Source organism: Oenanthe melanoleuca, chromosome 1 (genome assembly GCF_029582105.1).
Source record: "Oenanthe melanoleuca isolate GR-GAL-2019-014 chromosome 1, OMel1.0, whole genome shotgun sequence".
NCBI lineage: Eukaryota > Metazoa > Chordata > Aves > Passeriformes > Muscicapidae > Oenanthe > Oenanthe melanoleuca.
The window spans coordinates 26752581-26773546 of record NC_079333.1 but is presented as its reverse complement, the minus strand read 5'-3'; the positions used below and the strand labels follow the sequence as shown (position 1 = coordinate 26773546).

The following is a 20966-nucleotide window of genomic DNA, read 5'->3' as shown; positions in this document are numbered from 1 at the left end:
CATGGGCTGCCAGCTTCTCCAGGAGAGTGCTGTGGGCAGTGGTGTCAAAGGCTTTACTGAAGCCCAGGCAGAAGATAACATGCACAGCCTTTCCCTCCTCCCTAGGCAGGTCACCTGGTAATAAAAGGAGACCAGATTGGTCAAGCAGGACCTGCCTTTCATGAACCCATCCTGGCTAGGGCCGATTCCCTGGTTGTCCTGTGTGATTGCACTTAGGATAATTTGTTCCATGGCATTCCCTGGCACTGAGGTCAGACTGAATGAGGGGAGCCTCACTGTGGCAGTTGCTGGAACTCCTCTTGCAAACATTTCTCCAAAGGAACAGCCAAAGGAACAGCTGAGCACTGGAGAAGGCATTTCCAGGAGGTTGCAGGATCTGATCCGCTTCGGGCAAACCTCTGTTGCCCCCTCAAACCTTTCCCTGAGGTCGCTGCCCAGGTGGCAGAAGGGAGGCACCTTCCAGCAGGTGTGCACCTCGCAGGAGCCGACACGCCATGGCACCAGCACTGCACCTGCAGGGGGACCAGGGACACCCTGCCAACACCTCCCATGTGCTGCTGCTCCCCCACACTCTGCCCATGGGGCTGGAGAGCAGGGGCGGGAGCAGGGAAGGAAAGGCAAGGCAAAGAGCTAGAGTATCTTTTTAAGCCAGATCAATATGAACAGAAGGTCATCCACTCTGTGGGAAACAGGATGGTTTGGGTCTGTAAGATAAATCCCTGAGGCAGAGAGCTGTTCTGACCTGCAGGGCTGTGGGGAGGGGAGCAGATCTGGCCAGAGGTGGAGAATGTTCAAGGCACCCCATCTGACTACGGCCCCTGCAGGTGTCTGTCTTTATTGAAGAGAGGCTGGTGGGGCAGGGAAGCCCTTCAGAACAGAACAGAGTAAATTATTTCCTAAATCATAGCTAGGGTCTGTGCAGAAAAGGAGATCGCACAGAAGGGAGTAGGGGAGGCTGGGACGCCCTTCCACACAGGCAGGAGCCAGCTCAGGGTAATCAGCACTGTGCTGGGCTAGGGAAGGCAGCAGGTTGCAGAATCCTCTGGGAGCACGTGGCTGCCCTGAAGGGCCTGTTGGGTGTGGGGGCTGGACTGAGCTCTGCCGGGCCAGGGAGAAGCCCTGCAGCCAGGTTTGCTCCCAGCCCTAATCCTGCCCTTACTGTCCTGCCAGCCTCATGGTTGTGCAGATTCATGAGCACTCGGCTGGAGACACCACGGCTCCTCTTGGGGCTGTCCATGAAGGCCTGAGAGAAGGTAATCCCATAAAGTTTATCAGAGCAGCCTGACCAATGGAAACCTGCAGAGGGAAAGTGGCCTTGAAACAAGGAAAGCAACTGTCTGGTCTGATCTGTCTGTCTGTCTCCCCCATGGACCTTCCCCTCTGCCACCTGCTCCCTGCCACCTGCTTCTTCCCTCACCTTCGGGCTGACTCCTTGGATCTTGTGGTCACAGCCACACTGTGCAGCTCCCCACGGCTGCAGGCACAGGTCACAGCAAAAGCTGAGATGGTGTGTGTGAGAGCAGACTCCCCTGTGCCTGCAGCAGGACCAGAAATGGCACCAGTCTGCAGAGGGCAAAGGCACTTAGGGGGCACAGTGTGGGAAAAGAGGCTGTCACTGCATGCAGGAATGATGCCATCCGATGGAGACTGCTCGGGAGAAATAGCTGTCAGGATGTTCACTCAGTGCAGCTGCTCCCAAGGCTGGAAGTCAGTGACTGACATGGCTCTGTGGCAGGGTGGATGACAGGGTCAGGGAGAAAATTTGCTAGTCTGCAGAGCTGGCACCCAGATGGTCCAATGGGACCACAATGCCAAATCTGGCGAAATGGGAAGCAGTTTCTCCAGAAAGCTAATATGTGTGAGAGCACTGAGTTCAATTTGCTCTGTACTGACAGACATGTTAGCATCTGGAAGAAGGCACTGGCCACTCTGGGGATGGGTCCAGTGCGACCCTTGCACACTAGCCCAGGAAAGGCTCATGTGTCAAGGGGACAGCAGGCATACTGGAGAGACACCATGCCAAGCCTGCCCATGCCACTGCTCCCTCACTGACCCTGGATGGTGGCCTTGCCCAAGACCTGCAGCCCCTGCAGGGTGGAGCATTTCCAGCAGAGAGAGTGGAACTGGTGCTGGCCCTCGAGGACAGCCAGCTCTGTGCCTCTCTTCACTGCCTCCATGGCTGCCACCTGCCCTGCTCTTCCACCAGCCCCATCAGGCCTCCACAGCCCTTGGGGTCTTGGAGGACTGCCTGCAGGGAAGTCTGCTTGGCCAGGGATCTGTGGGACAGGGGAGAGGTTCAGTTGCAGATGGGCTAGAGCCAGAGCCTTACCACTGCAGGACTAACCCTCTCCAGCCGTATCTTAGAGCAGAAATGGGGCAGGGAGGGGGATGTGGACATGTTATCTGTGAATTGGACATTCTTGCTTCCCATTCTGGTCTGCACCTCTTCAGCCTTACCATCCCTCTCCCTCCATGCTCCCACAGATGCCCATTCTGCATTTTGGTTGTTCCACCCTGTTCTCACCCTATTTTCTTTGGAGACAGAACCTCCCTAGGTTGCTTTCCAACCCAGACAATACATGCACAAAGCCTACTTACAGCCAGGTCACAGCAGCTGCTCGTGGATCAGCACCACATACAGCCACACCAGCTCCATCCTCTCTGTGGCAAAACTTCACTACCTTCAACCCCGGGGCCGCAGCCTCCTGAACCGCTGCCTGTGGCTTCCCACAGCCTCTGCCCAGCAGTGGCTTTTACAGCAGCTCCAGCCCAGCACTGCAAAGCAGGGGGAGCCCCAGCCCCAGGCAGTGACCATGGGCTGTCCAGGTGTGCCTGCCAGCATCAGAGACCGTGTAGCCCACAGAACCCTGCTAGGTTGGCCCTGCCAGGTCATCCACACCAGTGCTACAGCTCATGGGAGCACAGAGACCTTCTGCCTCCCTCACCCACATCCACTACTCTTAAAGACACTCCTTCATCTGCCTCCTCCAGGCTGGAGATTCTTCTTTTCTACCCTGCAGCCCACATAGCTACAGCAAACAGACACAGCCCAGCTGCTCCCTGGCTCTCTTAACTCTTTCCCTGGCAGGTCTCCCTTCACTTCCCTCATTTTCTTCCCCATGGACTGTCCTTCCCCAAGATCAAGATGTCCTTGCCCATCTCCTAGGAGGCACCATAGGGTGGCTGCCCCCCTTCTCATTGGGTGTCCCTTTCCTTAGAGCCCCTGGGAACCCAGGAAAATGTGAGCTGTGACATTTCAGGGAGCTGAAATGTCCTGGGACAAAAGACTGCCGTTCCCCCAGCCAACTTGGGAAATGCCAGCTGTTCCCACAGCCTTGGAAGGCAAAACTCCTCCGCAGACACAGGTTTCTGCTTTTCCTCTCCGAATCATTCAGAAAGTGAAGCAGGGCTGTTCTGGCCCTGCTGTGCTTCTTCCATAAAGGGATTCACACCTTTGTTCTGCTCTCCCACGTTTTGCTGCACAAAGAGGCCTGAAGAGTGCTGTGGTTTATCAGCCATGCTTTCAGACCTGAGCAGCCTGTCTCTTGTGGTGTGCATTTCACCTCTGTCCTTGCCTTCCCAGCTCCCTGCATCCCTCCTCCTGCTGGGTCCTTGCTCCTGCTTTCTGGAGCCAACACTCCAGGGTGGCAGGCATGTTGGGATCTGCAGCATCAGGGTGTAGCCTCCAACACACACCCCAGTAATCTGGTCTTACCTGCTGCTCACTCAGACAGCGGTGAGGAAACGGGGGCTGAGCTGCTCTTCCCCACGAGCTGAGCCTGCAATAGACAGCGAGGGGCAGACGTGTGAGCCCACCCGGGTGGGGGGACACAGAGTTCGTGGGCTGATGCACCGAGATCCGGGGAGGTGAGTGAACTTGGCCGGGTGAGGATGCTGTGGGGCTCACGGGCTGGGCTGGGTGCCATTGTGTCCTTGTCTTCTCACACGTGGAAAAGCCAGGACTGCCGGGCTCAGCCAGATGTGTGCTCATGTGTGTGAGGGCTGAGGGCTGCAGGGGAGGGGGAGGTTCCCACAGAATGTGTCAGACACTCCTTAGGCAAAGGACACCCCCCGTGGCATATCTGCAAGCGTTTATCAGCTGCAACACCTTGATGGGAACTGAAGAGACACAAAAAGCCGTGAGAACAAAGATCCCAGCAGCTAGCAAGTAAGAAAAGGGGTCTGGTTAAAAAGGAGAGGCACTGAAAAGTAGCAGGGTGAGCTCAGTTGTTCGGGTGCTATTGTGCCCACCAAGGATTTAGAGCAGCAGGAACATATATATATCCCTCGGTGTGTCATTCCCTGAATGAGGAGTCACTAACAGCAGAACAATGGAGGCACGGAATGAGAAAATCAAACTCCAGCAGGCAAGGGCTGCAGAGAAAGGGAGCCCACAGCAACTTCCCTGGGCAGCTGTTCTTGGGGCAGGACAACAGTGGGATTAGGAGTGCCGCCATGACTCGTGTCTTCTTCCAGGTGTGCTGAGACTGGCAAAGCAGAAATAGGACTCGAAGCAACAGAGTGCCAGATGGGCTCTGCACAAGGTCAGCTCCCTTCCCAGCTACACGTGGCAGTGCCAGGTCACAGATGTCCTGGTAAATCAGCCCTTGTACTTTCATAGCTCTATGCCTCCTGTAGCCTTGAACACCAGGGACTGACGTTGCTTGCCACAGACAGTGTCTCCGGAGCCTGGTTCTTTTTGGGACTGTGCCACGTGCCAGCGGTGCACAGCTGGGCTCCCGGGCAGCAGTTCAGTCCCAAGGCCCCTTAGCCCGTGGGAGTGACAGGACTGCAAGTCTTTGTGCGGGCTAGCAATTAAATCAGCTTTGCTCTCACTTCCCATATTTCACTTCTACCTCCTGTTTAGCAATATTTTGGGTAGAGGGATGTTTTATTTTCCCTCTGTCAGTCCTGGGGGTGGCTGAGTTAGCAAGACAAGCAAGTATTTGGCACTATGACCCAGGGCAGGTCTCTTCAGTTGCAAGGACACCTGGGTACTGCTTCTTTCATGATTACATTTGCTGCTGTAGGATGTGGTTTAGCTTATCAGCTTTTGATAACAAAGTTCATGCTTTGTAGCCAGGCAGAAGTGCATCAGGAAGTGAGAAAGCAGAAGACACAAACTGCAGCATGCCAGATGTAGAATCAGCCGCAGCGCGGTAGGGGCAGCTGTGATTTGGATGAAGAGTCTGCCTGGTTCTGTTTTGATCCAAGCTGTTTTGTGGGTTTGGTGCCCGGATCAGGACCTCTGCAGTGGGAGCAGCCACCGAGCAGCAGGCTGGCATCCACACCTGGCTCTTCTCCAGCTGTGAGGTAAGGCGGACGGGAACATCTGGATGGTCTGGCACCTCATGCTCCTGGCCCTGTGAGCTGCTGTGCACTGCCAGCCTGACCACAGGGCACTGGGCACATCTGCCCCTCTGCAGCTGCAAGGCACAGTTCTGTATCTGTTCAAACTGGGGCTTTCTTTGGGATCCTGGGATACTGAGAGCACAGGCAGCTTGCAGAGCTTACTTGCCAAGGTGCCCACCATGGGAGCCCTCTTCCGAGGGACTCTCAGGAGATTAAGAGGGGTAACATCTCTAAGGAGGAGGCAATAACAGTGTGATCAAACCTCATAAGTTAAATACAGAGGTCTCAGTTTTTGTATCATGTATCTCTCTTTAAAAACAAGCTATCCTTCGTCTTGAACTTCATCAAGGTTCTAATAATCACAAAAATCTAATTTCTTAAATAGAAAAAGAGATGAAAAGTGGCGCTTGAATAGTGCCAACAGCAGGTAAAAAGCACCCACATTTATTAAAAAAAATATATATTTCTAATTCCTAAAAGTAAAGTCGGGTGCATTTGCTGAGGTTTGACACATTTTTGTTGTTTCCTCTTTGGTTTCAAACCAACTAAGTGAGCTCATGCAGTTTGTGTTTTAAGTTCTACACCCCAATGCCACATTTGCTCTCTGCATTCTCTCAGTAGCCCCAAAACTCCCCATGGTTTTAGTGACAAGCCACTAACTGAAACTGACCCTGCAGCATGCTCATCAGTATTTTTCCAGCTTTCTTTTTCCACCTCATTTCTCAGCCCTGTACTCAGATTCTTCATCATTTTTGTACTGCTTGGAGGCAGTGACTCCTAGTAGGACAGTGCCAGGAAAGAGAGGATTCCCAGGACCAGGCAGCAGGATGCCAAGCACACATCCCCATCTCAGGGCATGCCTACCTGTTCTGGACCCTATATGCAAGTACATTTAGGGCTTCTCAACCCCCAAAAGAAAAAAGTCTAAATCCCACAGATTTTGCAAGTCACAGTCCTGGCAATTGATGGTATTCAGAGGCTCCAGCTGAAGAGGAAAAAATATGCTTCTCTCACCTCCTGGGACACATAAGGTCAGTCACCAAACAGAAAGTTTCTTCAGGATTTAAAGAGAGCATCTTGTTGTGAGGAGGAGTATTATTCAGCTGCCTCCTTACACAGCTGGTGGCTTGAGATCTCTTGGCAGCTTTTGTGCAGAGGAGTACTTGGGGTTCTTTTAGAGGCAGCCACAAGGAACATGCCTTTTGACTCTCAGACATTAACCAGCAAGGATAATCGGTCTCCCTGCTGCCAGCCTGCTTTACCTACCCATAGCTTTCCTTTTCAGAGAGGGACAGTCAAAGCAGGACCTCCAAAGCCCACTGGAGAAATTCTGTGCACCCACAACTTCATCTTTCCAATGATCTGTCTTTATCTCAGTATCTGTTGGTCTCAGTATCTGTTTTGGCAAGTCTGAGACTATTGGTTTGGCTTCCATGCCAACACTATAACAGACTCTTTCTTCTGTGTTTCCATCTACCCACGAAAAAAATCCCCTCAAAAACCCCAATCTATTTTCTGCTCTCAGTGATTTTTGCTGCCAGTGTAGAACTGTGCTGTTCAGTGTCTTGAAGGCTGAAAAGCTAGAGTATGTAAGGAAAGACCACTCAGAAAAGAAAGAAAATGTGATGGTGGGCAAAAAAATGAAGAGGTTTCTTTCACTGGTATTCATGTCATGAAAGCATGGGAGATTTCCACAGCAGAAACACTTTTTATGAGAAGCTCATAGAAGGACTGTCTCTGGTCAAAATAGTAGTAGAATCAACCACAGAGCAGCAATATGAACTAAACAGTGTCTAAAACCACACGGCTCCTACCCCAGAGGTCCGAAAATAACTGAAGGGTGGAAGACCTGACTAATTCTGCTATGGAAACCTTTGCTTAAAACAACTCTTAAAGGCAGACTCAATTTAAGAAAAGGCTCTTGGGGGGTTTCAGACCAGGGAGCTTGATGGTTTTGCTGAACAAATTAGTAGAAGCTATAATAAAGGAAAAAATCAATTGGCATGCAGTCACATCTAATTACTGGGGAAAAGTCATCATGGCATTTATAAAGGGATGCTGTTCCCACAGTTCTTCCTTAAAGGGCTCAATAAGCATATGAACAGTGGCCCATGTGGATTTCCAGGCGGCTTTCAAAGGCAGTCTTACCAATGGCACTTAAAAAATTTAAAGAAAATGTTCCTACCTGGATAAAAAGTGCCTAAAAGAAGGGACAGAGAATGAAGGTAGAATGGTTGTTTTTCTCAGTGGAGTTGTCAGACACCTGTGCTGAGGCTTGGACTGTTTGACTTATTCATGAGGGATGAATAATAAAATAACAAATCTGTTGGAGACATAAAATTATTCAAGTTTAAAAAAATGAGGTTTGGCTGCAAAGAGCTGCAGAGCTTAAGAAAAGTGTGAGTGACTGGACTTAAACTAACAGCTGAAATTTTATCTAGTGAAGCAATGGAAGAAAGCAAACTGAACTGACCATTACCACTTGCAAATGAGATCTCCACCTACGCAGCTCTGTGCATCCACATCATCAGCACTGTGTGTTTTCAGCACCCTGCAGAGGGATCTAAAAGGGTGTAGCAGAAGTGGAAAGGTGCTAAGAAGGGCAACAAGGATGTTTGAAAGTACAGAACAGCTCCTTTACAAGGAAAAACTATGAAGACAAAGACTCTTCAGCATAAAAAAAAAAAAAAAAGTTGCTGAGTGGGAACATGGCAGACATTTATAATATGATCAGCCATGATGTGAAGGTGAATAGGGGTAAGTTTTGCCCTGTCTGTTCCAGCACTAAAGCTAAGAATTTAATCTAGCAGATGGTGAATCAGAGATGGGAAGTGATTCTTCACCTGTGGCACAAGAAAGCTGTGGAATTCCTTGGCACTCCTGGCACTGGATAATGTAAATTTTATATCAACTCAAAAAACAACTAAATAAACCCCAATGAAATAGAAGTACCTTGAGGACGACTGAATACAGCTAGATCACCTGTGGCTCAAGAAATTCCTGAGCTACAAGTGATGCTGGAAGCAGGAAGACAACTTGAGGCAGTGTAACTACATGATTGTACTGTTCTTAGCATAATCCGTTCACCATCCACAATTTGAGATGGACTGTTAGTGGTAGAAGCCTCACACAGCATGGACTGTGCTTACATATTATATTTTCTATATCTGTTAGTTGAATACCTCCGGAAAGCGTGAAAAAACACGTTGTCTGTAGAGATAAATCCTTTCCACCCAACGTCTGGCTGATCTGAGTACATGTGTTACAGCTGGTCAAGGTCACTAAGTCACAGTCTCAATAACTTTGTTTTCATCAAGATAAAGGTCTGACCAGTGTGTTCAGTCAGCAGTTCATTGTAGGGTTTTGGCTCTAGCAAAAGATGGCATATGCTCCTAGAATTATAGAATCACTGACTCTACTGAGTTGGAAGGGACCCATCAGGATCATCAAGAACCATCAAGTCCAGCTCCTGGCCCTGCACAGGTCACCCCAAGAGTCACACCATGTGCCTGAGAGCCTTGACAAACATTTCTTGAATTCTGTCAGGCTGTGACCACTGCCCTGGGGATCCTGTTCCAGTGCCCAACCACCCTCTGGGTGAGGAACATTTTCTTACATCCAGCCTAAACCTCCCCTGACACAGTTTCAGGCCATTCCCTTGGATCCTGTCACTGGTTACCACAGAGAAGAGGTCAGTGCCTGCCCCTCCTCTTCCCCTCTCAAAGAAGTTGTAGACCACAATGAGGTTTCTCCTCAGTCTTCTCCTTTCCAGGAGGAACAGACCAAGTGACCTCAGCCACTCCTCACACGGTTTCCCCTCAAGGTCCTTCACCATCCTCATGGCCCTCCTTTGTATACCCTCTAATAGCTCAATGATTTTTTATATTGCCCAAAAATGCACACAGGACTCAAGGTGAGGCTGCATCACTGCAAAGCAGAGCAGGACAATCACCTCCTTTGTCCATTGGCCATGCTTCTCCTTGAGATTTTTTGAAGCATGAAACATTTCACTTGAAACCAACAACATTCTTGGACTTTTGCCACATCAGCTTATCTTATACACCAAACTTGCACAAGACTTCATGCAAAGTATTCATCCACTAGGAAGGGTGGAATCCACTCAGATATAGTTTGATAAACCAGAAGAAGTTTCTCTAAGAAACCTGTTTTGGTGATGGACCTGTGCAACAGCACAAAGGGACGGGCAAGTTGGTAGCTATCTACACTCTTGTATTAGGTTTCCACTTCCATTGTTTAACATGTTGTCACCAGAATGATTCTCTTTCTCTCTTTGAGGCCAGCACACTCTGTCTGCAGCAGATTCTATCTGGATCTGTGCATTGCCACACAATGCCATGCAGAAGGTCTGACATGCTTGACATGCCTGTCAAGTTGCTGAGTAATATCAACCTCATGTAAAGATATCCTTCGGACAGAGAATTCTACTTTCCTTTTGAAGTAAATCACAATCTGCATGGACTCTTTTGAGGGAGTCCCTGTTTGACCCCTGCAAACAACTGTGGGGAACTGTGTCACAACAATCCCTGTCCAGTGTGAGTCCTTTCCACAGGGTGCAGTCCTTCAGGAACAGAGTGCTCCAACATGGGTTTACCATGGTCTTCTCCAGGGACAACAGGCAAATCTTTGTTCCAGTGCCTGGAGCACCTCATTCACCTCCTTCTTCACTGACCTTGGTGTCTGCAGGGCTATTTCTATCACATGTTCTCACATTCCTTCTCTGCCTGCAATTGCTGTCTCATAGTAACTTTTTCCCTTTCATTATCCCAGAGGTGCTACCACCATCACTGATGGGCTCAGCCTTGGCCAGTGGCAGGTCCCTCCTGGCACTGGCTGTATCAGACACACAGGAAATTTCTGGCACACTTTCACAGAACCACACCTACAGCCCTCCCAGCTACCAAAATCTTGCCATGCAAACCCCAGTGCTGCTATTGTATCACCTGGAGTCTTCTCTTATCCAGCTTCCCTTGCATCTCCTCATAGTGCAAGTGCTCCAGCCCCCAGACCATTTTGGTGTCCTTCCACTGGGCTCACTCCAGCTGGTCAGTGTTTTGACAGTGCTGCTAGTTAGTACCTAGAGTGGTTACCAGCCTCACACTGCTTTATAGTCATATTGAATCCTATGGCACTTCCTTTTTTACTGTGCTCCTCTCCATGGCTGTGCTCCTCTCCATTTCTGGGACATGGGGTGCTTCAAGATTTAAGGTGTTATAAGCAGCAGAATGAAGACATATAATCCAAATAAGCACCCCTGGTCTCATGCAAGTAAGGACAGCAAAGGAACTGTATGAATGTAAGAAACATAAGGAACTCAAAGTCACTGGAACTGAGGTTTGTGTGTGTCATTTTACGTAAGAAAAGGAGCTTGGGTGGAGTCGTGTCTAACTCTACTGTAATTATTTTTATCTGCAATAGATGTACAAAGTCCTTTTTCTCTGATATAGAACACTACTATGCCATTTTTATTTTAAGTCCATTCCAGTCAGTATTTTTCCTTCAAAACACTGCTTTCTTCTTTTTCTTTCTCTTTCTCTTTCTCTGGAGCTGCCTCAACTACTTTCCCTGGGTGCTTGTGGAGCCCCTTTCTTGTATTCATGTGCTCTCAGCAGTAATCAAAGCAAAGTGCATTTTCTGGGGCTGAGTGATAAATGATTCTGTACAACAACCACCTTCTCTGTGCTCTGTCTTCTACTGCCATGTAATTACTCACTTTTCTAGTGTCCATTTTCCCTCGTCTTTTGGGTTCTTTGTGAGTTATTGCTACAGGAGCCACCATAGTGGGATTTTAACATTTCAAGATATTTCCTCCTCTAACTTAAACTCTTCTGTTTTGGTCTTCCACTCTGACCAGGAATTGTACTGACACCTGGCAATGATCCTCCATCGCCTTTTCACATCATAACCACTGGAAAGAATTGCTGAACTAGGGCAGAAGCAGACTCCACATTACCATCCCTGCCAGATGACCACAGACCAGCAATCCAAGGCAGTGCCAGCCAAGAGAGATTTTGCCCATCTGCCTCCCAGCTGCAGATGACAGGAATGACCTGCCCGTGGCTTCTCAGAGGGGAACAACTTTCCTCAGTGCTCTTCTTTGTGCCTCCTTAGCCCATCAGCAGGCTCAGCCATCTCAGCGAGACCATCCCCTGATCCATGCTGGGCATGTCAGCATCCAATACATCCAATACGTCTCAGACATGCAAGGATTACACCTTCAATCACCACTTCCTCATGCCTGTTTACACCCTGATATTCATCACAGGTGTGATACTCAATGTGGTAGCCCTGTGGATATTCGTCCGATACCTGCGCCTCAAGTCTGTAGTGATGATCTACATGTTGAACCTGGCCATAAGTGACCTTAGCTTCACACTTCCTCTGCCACTGCGACTCTACTACTATTTCAACCACCACTGGCCCTTTGGTAGCTTCCTGTGCCAGGTCTCTGGCTCAGTCTTCCAGATCAACATGTACGGTAGCTGCCTCTTCCTCATGTGCATCAACCTGGATCGCTACGTTGCCATTGTTCACCCACTTCGCTGGCGGCATCTGCGGCGTCCCAAGGTGGCCAAGCTCCTCTGCCTCATGGTCTGGGTTGTGATCTTCTTGGGCTCCATACCCACAGCCATAGTCCACAAACAAAACCACTGTAAAGTAAAAAACCAGACTATTTATCTGTGCTTTGAAAGCTTTAGCGACAACATATGGCAGAATAACCTCTTCCCCCTGGTAATCCTGGCTGAAATCTTGGGGTTTCTCCTGCCTCTCAGTTCTGTGACATACTGCTCAATTCGGATCTTTCAGGAGCTCTGCCAGCCCAGCCAGACGAAGACCGTGCGACAGCAGAAGACAGTCCGTCTGCTCTTGGTCAATCTGGTCATCTTCATCATCTGCTTTGTGCCCTACAACACTACGCTGGCGGTTTATGGGATGATAAAGGCCCGGGTGATGAAGGTTGAGGCAGAAACCCAGGCCTCTGTGCGCCAAGCGTTAATTATAACAATGATGTTTGCCAGCATGAACTGCACACTGGACCCCTTGATCTACTACTTCAGCACCGAAGGTTTCCGTAACACCTTCAAGAAACTGCGGCGGGGACAAGCCTGGGACTCAGAGATGGGAACGCTTAAGCATCAGATTGTGGACAGTAAGTCAACCCGAGACCACACTGTGTCTAAAGTAAAACTGTTCCCATCTGAAAATTTTACCCGCCCCAGCGAATCTTCCCCATCACTTCCTACTGCAGTATTTCTCAATGGTCCTATTGAGGACTCGGAAATTTAAGCCTGGGAAATCTGTACCATTGCAGAGTCACACATGCAATAACTACAGCAAGCCTGTGGGATACAGCAAACTGAGGGAGCACAGCAGACTGTCTGTGGGTGAACGTGATGATGCAAAGCTGAAGGATGAAAGGTTGTTTTGAATAAACAGAGGTGCCTTTGTGACATGGTCATACCTGACTCTTTTGGTACAGGAAACACAGTGGGGAAGAAGGATTTGAAACAAACTTAGTGTGTCTAGGTCTGGCCAGCATGAATTCCTGTAGCAAATCCATCCTGTCTGAGTAGCTCCTAGCTGCACTGTAGCCTGGGGCAGTTCTGGGGATCATCAGAACACAGATACGGTACTCACTGCTGACAAAGTGAATTTGCTAGCAGTGGCTGAGGAAAACTTCGACCAGATGTTTCAATTGGAGTCATAGCACAGGATACCTAAATGAGTATCTTAATTTTCCAAAAGAACTGAAGCATTTAGCAAGCTTTGTTAAGGTCAAGGAGAATAGCTGAGTTTTCAGTAATCTTGCAGAAAACAGGTTTCTAATTGTATAGAAAATCACAGACCTTAGCAAAACAGTCTTCAGGAGGTATGTCAAATGTGCAGCTGTACACACACACACATGGCACAATGGCTATACATTTACCTAAAGCAAAATGGCTTGGGAAACACTAGCATACTTTAAAAAACTACATTCCTAGTGGCCCCAGAAAAAAAGAGATTGTACCAATATTGTCATCATGTCAGAAGCTTATGCTGACATTAGTGCTCTGCACTCTCTTGTTGCTGGCTCCTATATAGGATGATTGATTTCAGGTCTGAGTGATTTTCACTGTTGAAAAGGAATGATGTCACAGAACAAGGCTGTGGTGAAATGTATTTGCTTGCACTGTTTGTACATGCTTTTTCAGGCTGCACTGTATGTGAAAGCCCTATAAATCTCCCCAGAGGTGAGATCCAGCTGTACACAGGCAGTGCAAGAAGCCCCAATTTTTCACTCCTGCTGATGGCCAAGGGTTGCCTTCCTAATTGCACTGCAAAACAGCCTCTCTGTGGCTTCCAGCAGGACTCAGGCTATTCTGGAGTGGATCCATTACAGTGCTTTGGTTTTGGTTTTTTAATGTTAAATGAAAGGTCAGGGAAAGTGACAAGAAATGTAGTCCAGAGTGCTAGGGTTTATAGTTTTTATATTTCTCCATAAGCAATAAATCTGGTTTCAAGTTCCTACCTCCTGACTGCTGTGCGAATAAATGTATTGCAATACATCACAGGTTTGTGTTAGGAGACACCAGGTTTTAAATCCATTTTTCCAGTCTCCCTTGAAGACCCTCTCTTTTATGAGAGACTGCAGAAGCAGGTCTTCAAGAAGACCCGTAGAAGATGAGCCTCTCCACAGAGACATCCTTGTGTCACCGCCTGCCTGTGAGACATATGCCCTGCCAGCTCTGTCCCTTTGCTCAGTCCATGCATCACCAGCAGAGCAGTCTTGAAATTCACTTGCAGATGAAGAACATTTAATAGTGCCCAAGAGATGCAGGGAGAAAGGTGGAAGAGGGCTTGTAGGGCAGTAGATATTTCTATTTTAAAAACTCAGGACTGCCATGAATCCTTTGTGACACAGTATAGCTGGAGAGGAAACAGAGTTGTGTGCACCTCTTCTGGTACCCTTTTGTTCTAGGATTTATGGGGTAATGGAGTGATATTACAGCAGATGTAACCACCTTCCTCCTTCCTAGACCCCTTTCCTTGTCCCTGTCCTCTGGTCCTTTCCCTAATCTAATGCACCACACACCTAAGCATCAACACAATGCCTTCACATCTATGTTTTCTCCCCTGCCCAAAGAAATTACTTTTTCTTTCCTTTTAACTTTGCTAGAGTGCTGTTATAAGTTGATGGAAAGATTTGGGTGGGAAGGAACCTCTGGAGGTCTCTACCACGACTGCCTGCCCACAGAAGGTTGCTGGGGGCAGTGAGGGCTGGCAGCTCCTTGAGGGAATAAAAGAGCTGAGATCCAGGCATGTAACAAGGCAGGCAGAGGAAGAGACTTAGCCAGCAAGGGAAAGCACCTGAGCAAGGGGCAAAGGCAGGTATAGGCAGATAGCCGGGTTCAGCTGAGAATCCAGACCATCATGCAAGCTTGTGGTGATGAGGCAGGTCCAAGGTCAAAGTAAGAAGTCCAGTCAGCATCAGGATCAGGTCTGGAGGCAGGAACCAGGATGAGCCACAGTCCAGAGATTGCCTGACGAGTACATCATGACAAGGCAGATCTGGGGTCAAGCCAGGAAGCCTATGCACAGGTCTAGATCCACAGATGACATGGTAAGGCACAGTCCAGACTCCTCAGACAGGAGCCAAGGGCAAGAGCACCAACCCAAAAGCATCTCTGGGGCAGGGAGTAAGTCCTGGCTGAGGCTCCAGCAGAGCTTTCTGGAAAGTGTCCCCAAAGTCATCGGAGAGAAGAGGCTGCCCTCAGCTCCACTGCCTCTGATCTGCCCCCAGGCTCGTACAGCCAAAGCCCCAGGAGCAAAGAGACCCCAAGGCAGTTCAAGTTTCTCAGAGCCTTGTCCAAGTGTCTTCTGAGCACCTCCAAAGAGGGCAATTCCTCAGCTTCCTGAGGTACCCAAACCAGTGCTGAAACATGCCCTGGGGAGAGGCTTTTCCTAATGCTCACCAGGATTGCTGCAAGTCATGTCTGTTGTGCTTCCTCAGGGCCACTACGAGCAGAGTCTGGCTCTGTCTTCTCTTGGCAAGCTTGCCAAGTATGAACGAAATGTCAGCTGGCAGATGCCACTCCTTCGGAAGAGGCTGCTCCTCTGCTGAAGCTACAGTATCCTCCACAACACACAACTCAAAAAGCACATCAGAAAACATGATCTTTTCTTGCAGCTTCATTCCTGAAAATAGTGGAACTATTTTTACCTGGAACATTTCATAAATATTCCATCTCCAGGAGAGGAAATTTTAGCTCAAATATTTTGACTAAATTATAAATAACTGTAAAGCTGATGTCTTAATGAATCAGATCAACCAGTTTAACAATACAGAGGACTGCTGGTCATGTTACACACAACAGAAAAGTTCCTGACTTTGGGTTTCTGAAGGCTTTGCTTAATTGTTACATATAGCTAGTGGTGGGCCCAGTGTGGGCTGTTGCATTTTCTCCTCTGGGTATTCAATCTTTTTCAGCTTGTATTAGTCTTGTTTTGGTTTTGAGGATTCTAGTCAAATGTAATTGCTTTGAATTCTAGAGGGGATTTGGGATATTTTTCATGTTTGACAGAGAGAATTGGTGTTCTGCTTCCGCATTTTTGCTTTGTAAGCTTCAGGAGTGTTTTATTCCATCACATGGTGATAAGGAATAGCACACGTATGTGCTGTCTTTTAGTGAAATGAGTCATTCACCCTTATCTCACTTTATGGCTGCGTTTTAATCAGTGTATAAAAAAAGCCAGCCAAACAAATCTGAAAGTTCGAGGGTATGATGGTGTCCAACAATACAAAACAGAACCACTTGAAAGCTTGTGTTCAGAACAACAGGAACTACGTGAAGCAATGGCATTCAAGAAGGGAAAGTTAAATGGGAATATAAGCTTAGCAAAGTCTTTTCAACCTGTATAGGTGACCCTCTACATCCTACTGTGATAATTCTTGAATTAGTATTCTTGTTAAGTATGTCAGAGGTAAAAGGTGCCATTGCCATTCACTACTTCCCTGTACTTCGTGTCATTTGCAGAGGTGAACATTAAACAAATGTCTCCTCATCAAGTAAGACTAAACAAGTGAAAGGTCAGAGAGATGGCAAAGGTGCACAGAATACTTATTCTATACGAGTAAGACAGTATCTGCAAAAATGTACAAATACATTAAGGTTTCAAGTCCTTTGACTTCCAAAATGGATATGTCCTATGCTTCTGGAAATGGTTCCCTACTTGGATGATATACAAAAGTATTATTATAACTATTAATATTAAAATGCATTTTGTACTTTCTAGAAACCCTCTGATACTCTGAGTTCTATAAGTCAGCTTGAAAAGATGTTTCAGAAATCCCAGAACAAGCCAGACCTTATCTTCAAATTGCTTTTAGTACTGTTTTTATTCCCTCCACTGCGTACTGGCTGTGTGCCTCCCACCATTGGATGTATCCCTATAACAAAACATGTATTTTGTATTACAAATGCCCTGAGCAATTTCAGCTGTGCCTGCTTTGAGCTTGGGAGGCACCCCCTGCCTTCCACTTCCCCCCTATTGCTGGAAGTTGAAACGGATGTCCTCCAGAGGTCCTTCCAACCTAAATAATTGTACGGTTCCCTGACCTTGTGTTTTAGCTGCTGATCTGTCATCCCAGGCATTTTTTCATTATCTTTGCCTCCCAGAGTTGTTCTTGCTCGGATTACACTTTGCATACCCTGCTTGCCTTTCAGCTGCAGAGTCCTTGATCCTGTGACTGAGTGCAGCGAAAGCTTCGCATTTTGTGTGTTGCTTTTGAGGCCTTTTTTGCAAACTGGTGTATTCTGCAGTGCCAACAGCATCTCGGCAGAGGCCAGGCTGCCGCTGCGCTGATGCTGCTGTACATTCTGCTGACCAAAACCGGCTCAGGGTTTCCTTATTGTTTCCCACATTTCCACTGTCTCTGCTCCTACACTCGGAGAGATCTTTGAGCATGAATCGTTGTTTTTTTGTTTTTTTTCATTTGGTTTGCACAGCGTCTTGAGCAGCGAGATAGAGATGAGTGAGGGCTCCCAAGCAACATAAGAAGAATTAGTGTTATTTCACTGAAGAACCTGCTATGCTGGTGATTTTATTTGAGGTAATCAGGAAGGCTGCATGTACTAAAGTCAGCATAGCTATGAGTGCTTTTACCTGTTTCAGACAGTGACAGTGATAAGGCTTCCAGGGTAGCTGTAAAACCTCCCTGTGCTGCATACGCTCTTCACTGAAGCACGGGCAGCCAACCCTCCACTGGAACCCCTGAAATACAAAGGAACAAGGAAGAACTTTCTCCTAAGGAGAGCAAGGGGTGGAGGGAGAGGATCAAACTTTTCACCGCGAGGTGATGATAAAAGAGATTTTCTAACACCAAGCGAAAGAAAAAAAAAAAAATAAAAAGAAAAGGGGGGGGAGGGGGCGGGGGAGAGGTGGGATAGGGGGAAGGGAGGCGGTGCTGAGCCGGCCGGAGGAGGCTCCAGTCCCGCCCCCGGTCCCCGCCCGCCCCGCGCTCTCCGCGGCCAACAGCGGCCCCCGGCGGCGCCTCGGACCGGAGCGGACCGGCGGGACCCCGGAGGGGCTCCGGGCACACGGACCCCGGCGGCTCCGGGCCGGACAGGGGTGTCCGCTCCCTCAGCACCGGCTCCCTCCGAGATGCACCGGGGCAAAGCAGCTCCTCTCAGCTTTTGGAAGAAAAGCAATTTGTAAAGAAAAAAAGATGTTAAAAAAAGGCAAGAAACTGTAAAACTGAAATGAGTAAATGTGTGAGTGCTTCTTCGCTAGGAGCAAGGGGAGTAAAGTTAATTTTGTTGACCGGATGGGTAAGGCGTAAAGAACAGAATGACAGAAGCTTCTGGAAGTAATTTAGCCCGTGGCACGGGTCAGGGTCTTCCTGAGAGTTTTACCTGATCAGAACCTGGCAAACTCAGGTTGAACTCAGACATTTAGGGAGCGCTTCGATGAATGAAAGCACATCCCCACAGAAGGTGTCGCAGCCCTCCGCTTTGAGTCGAGAAATGCCGGACTTACTTTTCTCCTCGTGGACTCCTTGTGCATAGATGCCGAGGTTGTCCCTCGTTAAGCAGTGACAGATTGTTTTCCCCTCGAAGCCCCTTCTTTGTTCACCGTGTAGAAGAACATCGGTCAGAGAGAGAAAAAAAACAAAGTGGCGTTTTGCTTTTTTTCCGTTTTTGGTTTTTTTTTTCTATGCTGTATGCAAATCCATCAGCTATCTACTGCACATATGTGAACTCCATTCTGCAAATAGGGCGCCTGAACTTCTCCCACTTTTATGTAGTATTTACTATCCCTGCATCCAGTGGCTTCATAAATTTGAATTAACATCATTCTCAGGAGGCCCGTTAGCTGATAAAGTATTATTATTATTTTATAGGCAGGAAACTTAATAGCTAAGATGTATGTTCTGAACTACTATGGATGCACTTTCTGGAGCACCATATAGCACATATCCATCATGATGGATATGTGTTGATTTAAGTAAAAAATACAAGACCTAAGCAATTCTGTGACTCAAAGACCAAAGCCTCATCATAAGGCTTCCTTCCTCTATAGGAAGGACCAAAGGAGTGGTGGATTTGGGCACAGTCTGGTGCATGTGCTCGTGCCCACTATCACCTGGGGGTCCTGAGGCAGAGGCAGGAGCTGTGAAGGTGGTGGCAAGGGGTTCACAAACACTGTGTTGTGAGAAGATTAATTTTTGCAGATGCTTCTATATCAGTGTGTGACATCTAGATAATGAGCAAGGGGAATTAGACATTCTCATTGATGAGCATGCATTTGATATAATTAGTATTACAAAAAACCCGGTGGGACGATTTGCATAATTTCAGCGTGCTTGAGTCCCCAGTTACAGCCTATTCAGAGGGGACAGGGAAGTTAAAAAAAAAAAAAAAAAAAAAAAAAAAAAAAAGTGCTGGGGAAACACACTGCTACAGCTGAGGGACAGCAGTCCCTGCAGTACAGTGGCTGAAAGCATCACTGTGTGCCCAGGATACAGAGCCAGGGGGTGGCACACATGCTGTGGGAGACCTGCAAGTGGGAAACATGTGGGAGATATTTTGCAGTAATGATGCCTCATTAGCACTTGCCAAAATTATTGCTGACAATTTGTAGGCAGGGAAAGGATCTACACTGCCACAAGCCAGCTTGTTTGGGTCATGTTGCAAAAAGTGGCAAGGCATTTGTTGTTGACCTGGGAACTGGAGGCTGTCTTCTTGAGCAGGTCACCTTATTTGCACATCTGGAATGTAACCTGAACCAAGGAGTACACTTGGTGCTCCAAAAGGACCTGCCTCCAGAGGAGGGAAATGATGTGGGGAATTATTCAGGAAGAAATGAGAGGAAAACATCCATGGGTCTGGTGGCTGGTTACATGAAGTTTATTACCTAGTCAAAGAGCCCACACCTGTAACCAAGGGGAAAGTGCCATCTTAGCCAGAGGTAATGTGAATGAGAAATTTAGAAAGTAAAAGGGTAAGACAGACAAAAAGTGACATAGGCCATTCTGTCATTCTGCATTTTGTACCTTCTAATGGATAGGGAAAGTTATGGCAATGAGTGAAACACCGTGACTTACTGGACAAGAAAGAATTAAATATAGGAGAAGCAATAGGAAAATTCTCTGGCTACTTAATTTAGAAATGGTATTTATTGACTTTAGTTTCAGAGTAACTGCCAGTAGCAATATATCGTCAGTCTGGTAAGTGGATCATTGCCACAGGCAGGGTGACATCAGTGCTTCAAAGGGAAATGGTCAGGCTCATCACTTGAGCTATTTTTGAAGCTTTGGAGGGCCCTGTCATAGATATAATTCTCTGTTTCACTTTCTTTCACCCTGACCCTGTGCTCTCTGCTCCCTCCATGCTGTCCTTCCTCATGCCATTTTCTGGACATGCAATCTAAAAGTACTAAGAAAAACTACTTTTGCAAAAACCCGAGGGACTCTGCACCAAAAATGCAATTCAGATGGGAGAGCAATTTCCCAAGGACATCAAAACATAGGATGAAGCTGACTGTGCCTGCCTTTTTCACCACTTTTATTTCTGTCCTTGGGTTGACTTCCATAGCCCTCTGTAGGGGGTAGCCTTTACCAACTTAAGAAAATAAAAAATAATTTAATAAAAAAGTGTTTCCTACCGGCTTGTGTTTAGCACAGGGCTGGTGTTAGTGATCATGAGAAATAACCTCCTCAGTGCTGATGGCTTGATCTGTCTGATCTTTGTGCTGCTTTTGCTTCCGGGCAGGGTGAGCAGGGTGGTGGGTGTGGATCTCAGTCTGACAGACAGCTCTTCCCCATGCCAAGCTCCTGGAAGCAGCAGAGTGCTGCAGAGGGTAGTTGTCCAGCTTTATGCTTCAAATTGCCAAGTCTGCCTGTGAGACGTCAGGCTGCAATAAAGCCTAAAAGAAATAGGAAGGGCCCTGAGACCTATTAGAGAAGATGCTTGTGCTCTTTACCAGAGAAGTATTTTGAGAAATCAACAGCACAGTGACCCTACCAAGAACACAGGATCTTCGTAGCACAGGCTCTGTGCTTGGATGCCAGGGAAAATGTCCAGAATGGCCTTTTGTCTCATCTCCTTGGACCCATG

At 47.8% G+C, this 20966-nt stretch overlaps 2 protein-coding genes across 2 annotated transcripts; one reads left to right on the top strand and one right to left on the bottom strand.

Moving 5' to 3' along the window:
- Nucleotides 1-110: 110 nt before the first annotated feature.
- LOC130248436 (protein Wnt-4-like) lies at nt 111-2656 on the bottom strand. Its single transcript, XM_056482196.1, is given in 9 exon segments — nt 111-114; nt 308-488; nt 491-512; nt 1160-1296; nt 1402-1461; nt 1464-1535; nt 2054-2191; nt 2194-2276; nt 2610-2656. Coding segments are annotated over 9 exon segments (744 nt in total).
- Nucleotides 2657-4999: 2343 nt separating this feature from the next.
- On the top strand, nt 5000-12821 carry LPAR5 (lysophosphatidic acid receptor 5). Its single transcript, XM_056482555.1, has 2 exons — nt 5000-5313; nt 11225-12821. Exon 2 carries the CDS (start codon nt 11527-11529, stop codon nt 12655-12657), a length of 1131 nt encoding a protein of 376 aa, XP_056338530.1. The 5' UTR covers nt 5000-5313; nt 11225-11526; the 3' UTR covers nt 12658-12821.
- Nucleotides 12822-20966: the final 8145 nt, after the last annotated feature.

Bases quoted from the DNA above. Each gene is read 5' to 3' on its own strand.
- LPAR5 (XM_056482555.1), top strand. From the start codon at position 11,527: ATGCTGGGCATGTCAGCATCCAATACATCCAATACGTCTCAGACATGC.